General features: G+C 38.1%; 3 protein-coding genes across 4 annotated transcripts; 1 reads left to right on the forward strand and 2 right to left on the reverse strand.

The window, feature by feature from the left end:
* The first annotated feature begins 200 nt into the window (after positions 1-200).
* On the forward strand, positions 201-11,899 carry LOC117785716 (oxysterol-binding protein-related protein 9). 2 transcript variants are annotated; one of them, XM_034623917.1, is made up of 15 exons: positions 201-622; positions 2,709-2,837; positions 3,697-3,918; positions 3,979-4,056; positions 5,577-5,820; positions 7,202-7,325; positions 8,234-8,695; positions 8,763-8,914; positions 8,966-9,067; positions 9,127-9,301; positions 9,359-9,494; positions 9,552-9,638; positions 10,100-10,221; positions 10,319-10,424; positions 10,486-11,899. In XM_034623917.1, exons 1-15 carry the CDS (start codon positions 500-502, stop codon positions 10,570-10,572), a joined length of 2,349 nt encoding a protein of 782 aa, XP_034479808.1. In that variant the 5' UTR covers positions 201-499; the 3' UTR covers positions 10,573-11,899. The 2 variants fall into 2 exon arrangements, with proteins under 2 accessions (XP_034479808.1, XP_034479809.1); XM_034623918.1 differs by lacking the exons at positions 201-622; positions 2,709-2,837; positions 3,697-3,918; ... (1 more) ...; positions 5,577-5,820; positions 7,202-7,325 and adding an exon at positions 7,845-7,997.
* Positions 848-2,487, reverse strand: LOC117785719 (elongation of very long chain fatty acids protein AAEL008004). The gene is made up of 5 exons (XM_034623920.1): positions 2,346-2,487; positions 2,202-2,292; positions 1,591-1,684; positions 1,287-1,533; positions 848-1,228 (listed from the first exon to the last, which is right to left on the reverse strand). The coding sequence occupies exons 1-5, from the start codon at positions 2,359-2,361 to the stop codon at positions 870-872; spliced, it is 807 nt and encodes a 268-aa protein (XP_034479811.1). The 5' UTR covers positions 2,362-2,487; the 3' UTR covers positions 848-869.
* Positions 3,924-5,117, reverse strand: LOC117785718. The gene has a single exon (XM_034623919.1). The coding sequence runs from the start codon at positions 5,074-5,076 to the stop codon at positions 4,084-4,086; it is 993 nt and encodes a 330-aa protein (XP_034479810.1). The 5' UTR covers positions 5,077-5,117; the 3' UTR covers positions 3,924-4,083.
* Position 11,900: the final 1 nt, after the last annotated feature.

Here is an 11,900-nt window from a genome sequence, read left to right on the forward strand (position 1 = left end):
GCATTGTTCCCAAAGTGGTATATGCTGCCAGATCAGACAATTGTGCTGGGTGGCAGCCCTTGGGCCAAAACAGTGTTTCCACACCAGTGCTGCCAAGATTTTAGGGGGAAAGCTGTTTCTGGCTGGAAAGCATTTAATTTTTAGCAAACAAGCTCTGTAAACAAGCCAAACCCAGCTATAAAATAGCTAAGTTGTCAACAGTGTAAGAGCGAGACCACAAGCAAATCATTATTAATAAGCAGCCACAAGCACGGCATAACAATAAATGCTTTGTTTTTCAAACTCAGCTACGAGCGTAGTAAAGTTGGGATTGTACGAGCGAGTAGGAGGATTGTTGCGTCACCAGCCGCAAAAATCAACACCCATCTCCCTCACAAACTGCAGGAACAGCGGGCAGAGAGATCAGCTGACTACGACCGACGACGGCGACAGCGGTGCTACCACGGCAAAATTCCAACATTAACATTAGTAACAACAGCAGCAGCTTAGCAGATGTAACATGGCTTCAACTTCGGCCGGCACACTGGAAGGCACATTGAGCAAATGGACGAATGTTATGAAGGGATGGCAATATCGCTTCTTTGTCTTGGACGAGAATGCGGGCCTGTTATCCTACTATACGGTGAGTGATCGTCATTATTACGCTTTGACTGACGGCAATTTCATTTTTATCTACATAAAATTGCGTAGCTTTATTTGTTATCTTATCTGACAAGGCAGACAATTAGCTGCTCTTCTTTCATACCGCCCGTCCGTCCAGATGATGTCAACAGAAAGCCAATTAATCAAATTGCAGAATTCTATATACAAATACACATACATACATATGCACATAAGAAAGTGTATGTGTGTGTGTGAATGTCATGTATTTATTTAGTCTTATTCACTGCTGCTGCTGCTTCTGCTGATTCTGCTACTACGGCGCTTTTCCTACGCTTGGAGCTCTTGTAGGATATTTGATAGAAATCATAGAATCCATAGAACATGAGGATAATCACAAATATAAAGTAAATAAAGGCGGCTTTATCAACGCCACAGTTCATCGAGGTCAAAATCGCATGGATTAAGATGAGTGAAAACTGTCCCATCTGCATAACCGTTATGGACTTCTTAACCGGCGTCAAAGCACGGATGATGCTCTTATCAGCCACAGCGGCAACCAAGTAATATGAATACATAATGATATGTATTATGGAATTGAGAAATATGGGAAACAATGCATCAAAGCCTGTAAAATCAAAAGAAATGTTATCTACATACCAATGTTATAAATGTTATTAACATACCATTCGAATTGTGATTGATCAGCAGATAAATCAGAGTTATGGTGCTAATGTGATGGAATACGTGCAACTTGGTCACCTGGTTCTGTTTCTTGCGCAGCACAAAGATTATGGTCTCAATAAGTTCCGATAGTTTCAGCCAAAAGAGGAAATAGGCTAATTTGAAATGGCGCTTCGTCTTTTCTCCTACAAACTCCAAAGCACTGCATTTCCAAAAATAGATTATATGATTCTCCGTTATGTGAAGAATCTACAGATACAAATTTAGCGTATTATCATCGTAATAATGAATGTGTATCAAATTTACCTCATAAACAACATATACGCAGGACACAACCTGTACAATATTATGTACTATGATCAGCGTTTTCAGTTCGTACGGTCTCCGGTTTAACATAAAGCTTGAAGCATAGGGAAATATTATATTTTCAATCTTAAGATATATCGCGATCGTTTTGTATGTGATTGTATTTCAAAATTTACATTACAATATTTTAAAATTTGAATTGTTGAAAAACTTGATTCTTTCGATAATGATTTTATCTGAATACTTTATGGATCCGGTAAAAATTAAGAATAACACTTTTCTACATATTAATTTCAAATGTTTAATTGTTAAGTAACTCGATTCTCTTGATAAAGATTTTATTTGAATACTTTATAGATGCGGTAAAAATTAATAATTAAAAATAACACTTTTTGTAAGTTTTTTTTTTTTTTTTTTTGGCACTCGATACTTTTGCGGATCGATTGGATCGATGTGACATAACACCTTGCATTTAAATACATTGCAAATTTATCAAATGCGAGCTAAGTTCGAATCAGGTCAATAGAATTTGTAATTTTCATTGGACAAAGTGCGAAATTTCTTTCGTAAGAGCTGCATTAACATTCAGTTCGTTTCGCTTTAATACTCACTTTGGTCCGATACGCAAAACAAATATCAGATATAGGACCAAAACGGCAATCATAAACCATGGAGTCACCATCAACTCAGGATGTTCAATTGCTGAAAGCAGAGAAAGTTATTTGCCTTTCAAAGAACTGTTGAAAGAGCCTCACAAATTGCCGCATCCATGTTTGCTGTTTGCTTCAGGTCCTTAAGTTTCAGTATAGATTATGTCCTTAGGATCGTCCTTAGGATGGTAGGCTGCACGAATTCCACAAACCGACGTGCCCGACTTATCGCAGATATCTGAGCGTGTGTCAAATGCTTCACTTGAATTTTATCGTTTAACTCGGCGTTATACTGAAATTAATTTATGCTAAGAACCTATATTTTAATATATACCATTGACCATTGTGCTTGACGACGAGCGTCATAGACCAGCCAAATCAATGACCCTAGCTTTCCATAAGAATTTATATTGCTTTTCAATTATATCAGCTTTAATTTTTCTTCTTTTTTTTTTTTGTCATTTTCAGTCCAAAGAGAAAATGATGAAAGGTGTGCGACGTGGTTGCGTACGTCTAAAGGATGCGCTCATTGGCATTGATGATCAGGAAGATAATACCTTTACCATAACTGTAGATCACAAGACCTTTCACTTTCAGGCAAGTCCCTAATTAAATAATGTAAATGGTTTAGAGTTGGATTAAACTGAATAAGTTAAGATTGTCATGTTTAATTAGTAGGGTAGTAAACCCTTTACTTTGTATTTTATAGGGCATATACCTTGCTGATAATATAGATTCCTGTTTTTGTATTATATATGACGGGAGAGGTTAATTGGTTAATTTTATTGAAATTGAATTGAAAAACATATTTATAATACATGGTATATATTATTATATTATTTCATTTATGATTGTTCTCCATTAGATTGGCAGGGTAAGAATCGAACCTAGTTTAAATATAGATCCTAATGCAAGATCTTTCACAATTATCTTTGAAGATCTGTCTAATTTATTTTAAATTATATTTCTATAGTCATGTATAATAAGTAGGGTAGTTTAGCTTTTATCAATAATACAATACAGATCTTCAAGTTTCAGGCAAGGCTGTTGACTACTTAAGTTGAGATTAGTTAACTATAAATCTGAATTAATTATAAAGATCTGTCTAGATATATGATTTTTTTTTTAAATAATAGTGTAGTATACCCTTAACTTATGCAATTTTTAGGGCATACCGCTAGCTTATGCATATGAAATGCGACGAAATAACAAATGTGTGCAGAAGTATGGGGCCTTTAACTTGTAGTCTAGCGACACACACAAATATATATATATATATACACTCTACAGCAAACTGTTCTAATACATATAGTATATTTAAATAGAAGAACATTTCCGTTCAAGTCCTATGCACTGAATTTGTTGTTGTTTTCCTCCTCATTGTTTTGGCGCCACAAACGATAAAACTGATTGGCAATGTAACAAACTGTCAACCACCCAACGAATCGAATTGCAGGCGCGGCACACCGATGAGCGTGAGCAGTGGGTGCGACGTCTGGAGGACACAATACGACGACACGCGAATCGTTCACGGCTGTGGGACAGTCAGAGTTCTTTCTACATTGCTGGTGGCTACACGAAGGAGTCGAGTGGCAAACGGGCCAATCACTTGGAGCTCGTTGCACGTCGTGTCTCCGAGGCGGATGCCTATCTGCAGCTGATGATTGAGCAGACCAATGTGAGTAAACGTTTATCTACTTATTATTACATCATAATTATGTAATTATGTTAAACACAGGCACTGGACAGACGAATCTCTGAGCTGAGCGACACCGCGGAGCAGCTCAAGTGTAAAGCGCTGCAGGACAACGCTAGTGTGAGTACGCTCAATTGATGGATAGCTTTATTGGCAACTCGTAGTCAACTCAGTGATGCCAATCTCCAGATGCAGCTCATCCCGAAAGTCATTCGTTATCTTTTGTATTTCGTCATTGGACAGACGCCAGTAGTTGGCATCTACGGGCATGAAATCGCACCTGTTCTGGCTGTCATCCACTGGACGCACGGCCAGCTTGGTGTTCGCCTGGACAGCTGCATTGCGTCCACACAGGCGCAGGGTTGCGTTCAGCTGCAACTGAGCAAGCGGCGTCACCAGCCAGAGGACAAAGACTTGATCTCTGGCATGCCCATGTCGTGGATTAGCCTTTGCTGAAGTCCTGCAAATGAGCACCACAATGGGCACATCGTTCTGCTCACTGTTGTTCAACTGATGGTCAGAAAGTGAGAGCAAATGCTGCTGATCCGTCAAGGAGCGCTGATAAGCGAGTAGTCCGATCACCTGGTTCTGCCTGAGTGGACAACGTCTTGTCTCAAAGGACAGCACAATGCGTTGACCCTTGCTGATCTTGTGGCAGCGCAGAAAGGCAGCATCGTCATCACTGTGATCACTGTGATCGCTGAGGTAGTGCAGCAATAGCAGCTGACTGTCCACACGCCTGCGACAGTGTTCAAATAAACAGGAACTCGAACCGCAGCTGATCAGCAGCTGCTTCTCTTCCTCCTCCTCCTTCTCCTGCAGCTGCTCCTTCTGCTCTGCCATGTCTGTGGAGTTGATGTCATCCTCCCACACATTATTTATACTAAAAGGCAGCTCTTCAATAGCATCTGGTTCCCGCCAACAGCTTAACTCCAGCTGCAGTCGCTGCAGCTTATTCATGTCCAGTCGCATTTGGCGCACTTCAGTCTGTAGCTTCTCCAGATCCTTGTCCAGACAGAATTCCTCCGTCAGCTTCTTGTACGTCTCAAAGTTGCGCTCGCTCCGTATCTTATAATTCTCAAAATGTTCACGCATCTCATCCACGCTACACTGCATTGGATCCAACTGCTTCTCATCCATTATTGCTCAAATATATTTTTCAAAAAAAAAAAAAGAAACTTGTCGCTGCGTAGTGTGAAATGTATTGGAATTTGTTATAACATACATGAATATTTTAGTCAGATTTCACTTGATAGTAGATGAATTATTGATTTTCAATGCAAGTTCAGGGTTAGCCTTAGCAGCTCCCTTCCCCTGTCCCTGTCCCTGCTGCCCGTTCCTGTCCCTTTCCCTTTCTCTGGGCGTATTATTAGATATGCACTAGGCATGAGAAATTTGCGAGCCTGTGCCAGCTGCCAACACAAACAGCTGCTCATTTCTTTGGCAAAAATTGTGGCACACTGTTTTCGAAATTACAGAAAAAAAGCCGAGCAGCAAGCAGTAAATTGAACGGGTAAACTAGGCAGGTTGTCCAACAGTCCAATATGTTTATTAAATTAATATCTTGACACATTTTCGTTCGGTGCAGGTCATTGCAGCTGTTTTTTTGTTATTAAACGTGTATCCAATTGCATTTGCAGGCCATGTTGGATCATATCAAGCACTCGATTGTTAGTCTACAAATTGCCAAAAATATGGCGCATCCCATCAATGGCATTTACAATGGCCCCACAACAACAGCAACAACAACATCAATGGCATCGACATTGGCATCTGGCGATACGGGCAGCAGCGGAAGCAGCGGAAAGGCCACCGAGGCCATCTCGTCACTCAAACACCAACTGGCTGGCGACTTGGATGAGGATGATTCAGCAACAGAAAATGGTAAATGTCATCCAAGTGCAATATACTATTTGGGGGTTGGGGGGGTCATGCTCTCGTTTATTTCTTTAGTTTGGTCTGATTTAATTCACAACACTGTGAAGAGTATTTATAATAGGGTGCATCGATTTGTGTGGACCGAAAAAAAATTTAAAAATGGCAAGGAATCAAACCGAAGCAAAAAGTGAAAGTTTGAGAAAGTTTCGTAATTTCAAAGGGGGGACCCTTACCATCGAAATCGATTCTTGGTCGAAAATAACTAATTTTTTTAGATGAACAAAATTTTAATACAGAATGAATTAAGAAGCCAAATCATGATGAAATTGACATTCCGCTTGAAAATCGGTTAATTTTTGATGAAGTTATGAGAGATCAAAGTTTTTGAAAAAATTTTAAGGGATAAGTATGGAAAATTGGATGATAGATGGCTTAGAATCGAAAAAATATCAAATTTTCTAGATGATTAAAATTTAAATACAGAATGAATTTAGAGGCAAAATCATGATGAAAATGACATTCCGCTTGAAAATCGGTAATTTTTGATGAAGTTATGAGAGATCAAAGTTTTTGAAAAAATGCCAAGGGATAGGTATGGAAAATTGGATGATAGATGGCTTAGAATCGAAAAAATATCAAATTTTCTAGATGATTAAAATTTAAATACAGAATGAATTTAGAGGCAAAATCATGATGAAATTGACATTCCGCTTGAAAATCGGTTAATTTTTGATGAAGTTATGAGAGAAAGTTTTTGAAAAAATGCCAAGGGATAGGTATGGAAAATTGCATGATAGATGGCTTAGAATCGAAAAAATATCAAATTTTCTAGATGATAAAAATTTAAATGCAGAATAAATTTATAGGGCAAACCATGATCAAAATGGCAATCGGATTGAAAATCGGTTAATTTTTGATGAAGTTATGAGAGATCAAAGTTTTTGAAAAATGTTAAGGAGTAGGTATGGAAAATTAGATGATAGATGGCTTAGAATCGAAAAAATATCAAATTTTCTAGATGATAAAAATTTAAATACAGAATGAATCGAGAGGCCAAACCATGATCAAAATGACATTCCGCTTGAAAATCGGTTGGGTTTTGGCAAAGTTATGACAGTTGGAAGTTAGTTAAAATACTTCTTATTGTATAGTTTAAAGGGTATTCAAGCTTCGGTGAGCATATTTCATGCATATGGGCTGCATTTTGAGAGATTTGTTCAGGGTCATGCCTATGCCAAGTAGATGGCCCAAGTGGCTTGTTAATGAGCAAGCAATCGATGCATTGCCAAAGGTATCAATCAATTCAATTGAAATTGTATTGCTATACAGTTGATTGATGTTGTTTATAACGTTGTGTGTTCATTTGTTTGATTAATTTGCATTGCAGCCACTACAGCACCCTTGGGCTTGGTCGTACCAGAAACCTCTTATTCAAGCAGCGAAGGTGAAGAAGACTTCTATGATGCCTACGATGATCCGTTTACAAGTCTGGGCAGCTCACCAATTGCCTGGTAAGTAGGGTATAAAGCGGCAAAATGCTGACATCAGTAACAGTTTGCAAGATAAACAACAATTTATCTCTCAGCGTTGCCGGCTTACTCATAGAATATACACAAACAAACATGTCAAACATCTCTCTATCTCTCTCTTTTGCTATCTCTCTGGCGCCTGCGCTCTTGACAATGCAACTCTGCACTCTTACTCCCTCTTACTCACTTTTACACACATACATACATACATACGCACATACGTAGTATTTAAGTTTGTCGGTCGCCTGTTAATAATTTATGCAGTTTTGCAAGCAGCGCGTAAGCCGATTTGGCAACGCTTTTGTCGTCACAGCTGACGAGTGTTTGTCGTGAGGACATCGTACGACTTACTACTTCGTGCTGTTAGTTTGCAGTTGTCTTTGTCGTTGACTGTTGTTCGGCTGTTCTGACAAAATAAAAAGAAATAGCTCAATAATGGCGAAAGTCTCATAGGTTCGACTTAGATTTAACAATTTTGTGTAGTGTGTGTTTATATACATATGTATGTGTGTGCTGTTTGATTTGTTGCGCTCGGCTGGCGCCGCAAGGTATGCAACGAAAGTTTGCAGTCGCCATTTTAAGAAAGTGCAGCTAAAAGCATCGCAGTGCCAGTGTTGCCATGTTTAAGAAGTGGGTACGACGCGTTAGCATAAGGTAAGCACTGCTTGCTACAAAATGAATTGTAAATGAGCCTAGCAACAAACAAAAAGAAAGAGAGAGACAGAAAGGACGAACATCAAATGAATATGAAATATGAATATTTAAAGTTAAAGCTATTTATAAATTATGCATTCCTCTTTAAATCCAGTCGCGTATCCAAATGTTGTGAGCCGCATATAAATGAAGTTAATATAGAGTTAAAGCATCTTTATCTTATGTTTTGTTTGCAGTGCCACGCGCGGCTTTGTGGAAACATCGCCCACGCATGAGAAGACGGATAACTATGCTGGTGGCGTCGATTCAACCGCAGCCGGAGTCGGAGCAACAACAGCAACCACTACATCAACAGTAGCAGCAGTAACAACACCAGCAACAACAACACAGACGCAGACACAGATACACACACAGTTACAGCCAAGGCTGCCCGAAATCGATGAGACAGCGTCGAATAAAGAGCCGAGTTCACGCTCGTCCAGCTATGACAATGGCATCGATTACGATGCCCTGTACGAGGAGGAGGAGGTGATGGACCTGAGCATGGAGGCGCATGGATCGATGATAACGCATCTATTGTCGCAGGTGAAGATTGGCATGGACCTCACCAAGGTGGTTCTGCCCACATTCATCCTGGAACGTCGCTCACTGCTCGAAATGTACGCTGATTACTTTGCGCATCCCGATTTGTTTCTCAAGTGAGCTCCTTATCATATCAAATTGTAGTGTTACTCCATTGCTCTATATATTAACTCTTTTTTACAGAATCTCAGAGCTGGACGATCCGCGGGATCGCATTGTGCAAGTTTGTCGTTGGTATCTGAGTGCTTATCATGCTGGACGCAAGAGCGCTGTGGCCAAGAAACCCTACAATCCAATATTGGGCGAAGTATTTCAATGTCATTGGGATATTCCAGGTAGATTTCACAAATACGAGTATCTATCTATACTATAACTATTTCCAACAGATGAATCTGAAGATGGAGAGGAGGTTCGTGGTGGTCCCGTTCCTTGGTGCCGTCGGGATCAGCTAACATTCTTGGCTGAGCAAGTGTCGCATCATCCACCAAGTAAGTACTTGGAATGGTCTTGACCAATTCAACTGATTGATCTGTGTGTTTTTCAACAGTTTCAGCCTTTTATGCAGAGCATTATAATAAGAAAATTACATTTACCGCTCACGTTTGGACCAAGTCAAAGTTCTTAGGCCTATCCATCGGAGTGCACAACATTGGTGAGGGCATTGTCACCCTTGTGGATCGCAGTGAGGAGTACATTGTTACGTTTCCAAACGGTTATGGCAGGTTGGTGGGACTTAAAACGTTGCCGTCTTTAGTTACTGAAATGTTTGAATCCTACAGATCTATTTTAACGGTGCCTTGGATTGAGCTGGGTGGATCTGTTGAAATCAAATGTCCCCAGACAGGTTACCACGCTAACGTCGAGTTTCTCACGAAGCCCTTCTACGGCGGAAAGCGCAACAAAGTCAGCGCTGAGGTTGGTTAAAGTTACAAATAAACGAATTTATTGTTTATGCTCTGTTTCTTTATTTAGATATATTCGCCTAACGATAAGAAACCGTTTGTTTCGATTGCCGGCGAGTGGAGCGGTCTGATGGAAGCCAAGTGGCATGATAAGAACGTAAGTTGCAAGTTGGCATGTCCCACTAAATACTATGTTGTATTCTGTGTATGTAGAGTTGTGTATTAACCAATTTCTGTTAACGTTTTGACAATGCTGAAATCCTATCTGTACAACCTACGCCTAAAACGCTGCAACAAACAACACAACGAGTTGGCAGCCACATCTATCTGTCTATCTATCTATCTACATGTATTTATCTACCCATCCATCTGCATATCTATATTTTTTCCCTGCTCCAATTTACCTTTTGCGATACTTGTACTTTTCTCTTAAATAGTTTGGGACTATATTTCCATGTGTGTTTACTTTGTTTATCTAGAAAATGAATCCTCAAACCAAAATTGCCTGCTTAAAAGTATTAATTCGATTAATTCCCTATGCATCATATTGTTGTGTGTGTTGTTGTGCGTCAACCGTATGTCTTAATGATGTGACTATGTGCATCTTTGATTTTCTAGAAAACCGAAGTATTCGTCGACGTAAATCGCATACCCATATTTAAGAAACAAGTTCGACCAATCGTTGAGCAGGATGAATATGAATCGCGACGTGTTTGGAAGGAAGTGACGGCAGGACTCAAGTAAAAAGCTTATACATAATTGAAATCTACTTGCATTTTTTATTATACGTAATTGGGAATCTTATTAATATTTATATTTAACGATCCGTTCGTATAGGTTTAATGATATTGAACGCGCCACGAATGCCAAATTTGTTGTGGAACAACAACAGCGGGATCAGGCCAAGGTTCGCAAGGAATATGATCTGGCTTGGGAGCATAAGGTACGTTATCAACTTCAACAACATGAATTATAAACTCTAATCCTATTACATCTATTTACAGCACTTTAAACCCGTTGGGGAGAATTGGATCTATACGAAGCCGCTGAGTCAGCGCATGTATTTGCAGGAGAAGGAGGCAAAGAGATAATGAACGAATTGGGAGCAATATAGAACGCCAACACTATCGTATTTAAACACAGACATACAAATGTATATATATATATATACATATATATGTGATTCATATCAAGAATGAGCCTCAACTATTGTATGATTTCCACAAGTGCGCAAACCCCTTAAAACTGACGATGATATAACGTAACATATGCAGGAAACTAAATGTTTTACAGAATATGAATAATGAGTTAAGAGATAAGAAACCAATTGTTCTGTCTCTAGTGTCCGTTTATTAATTGTACATAGTTTATATACACAAAAAGGCAATATAAGAAAACGAAAGCCAACTTACAAATAGACAGTTGAGAACAATAGTTGAACGACACTACGTAATCACTTATGATGAGCAATGGTTGAATAATGAATCTAATAAACTGCAAATAGAACACAACAATATACTGAGCTAACACTTTAATAGTTTCTACGCAATATATTCGTATAAAGCAAATTATTATTAATTAAATATTTACTAGAGTGTTTCAAAGGCAATCGCAGTAAACTGCAAAACAAAGAACACCTAAAGCAAATATACGAAAATACCTTTTACAATACAATACTATTACTAACACAACAAAAAACACACTCACACACATCCACACACATTATGGAATATGTATATCAGAAGTTGTAGATTACAAAGATAATAGATAATTAAGCATAGAAATTCTATTTTTTAAATAAAAGACTCTAATAGACAAAAAACAATACATGAGATATCTAATAGATACATATTATAAATAATTAATTCCTGTTTTCAAAACTTTAAATGCACAATTGATTTTGTCAAATAAAATTAAAACAATAACTTTAGTATTATACTTTCAATTCCATTGTCACAATAATAAAGACGAAAGCTTTACTTTAAAAAAAAAAAACCCGCAGCCAAAACTCCAACGAATTTTGTTTGTAATGCAGTAATAACACAAAACAAATATATTACCAATTTATAGTACTAAAAATAGTTAGCTTATAATTTGGTTGATATTTTTGCCAAATCAAACAACCACAATGCAAAGCTCTTTTTCTTTGTAAACTACCGAATACTCTCACTCAAAGTTAACGCAAAATGAAACGAATAAAAAATATTACGCTTTTCAAACTGTTGAATAATTATAAAATATACAAAAATATAGGTTATTCAATATAGGCAGGCAGACACTTAATCGAACGTAATAATATGTATACAATACACCAATGCGCGCAGATATTTTTACGAATTTCTTTCAAAAAGTGCAAATCCCATAGAATTTAAATCAGCCATTATACTATTATTAAAAATAAAGATAACAATTAAATTAT

This window comes from Drosophila innubila (assembly GCF_004354385.1).
Source record: "Drosophila innubila isolate TH190305 chromosome 2R unlocalized genomic scaffold, UK_Dinn_1.0 1_C_2R, whole genome shotgun sequence".
Taxonomy (NCBI): domain Eukaryota; kingdom Metazoa; phylum Arthropoda; class Insecta; order Diptera; family Drosophilidae; genus Drosophila; species Drosophila innubila.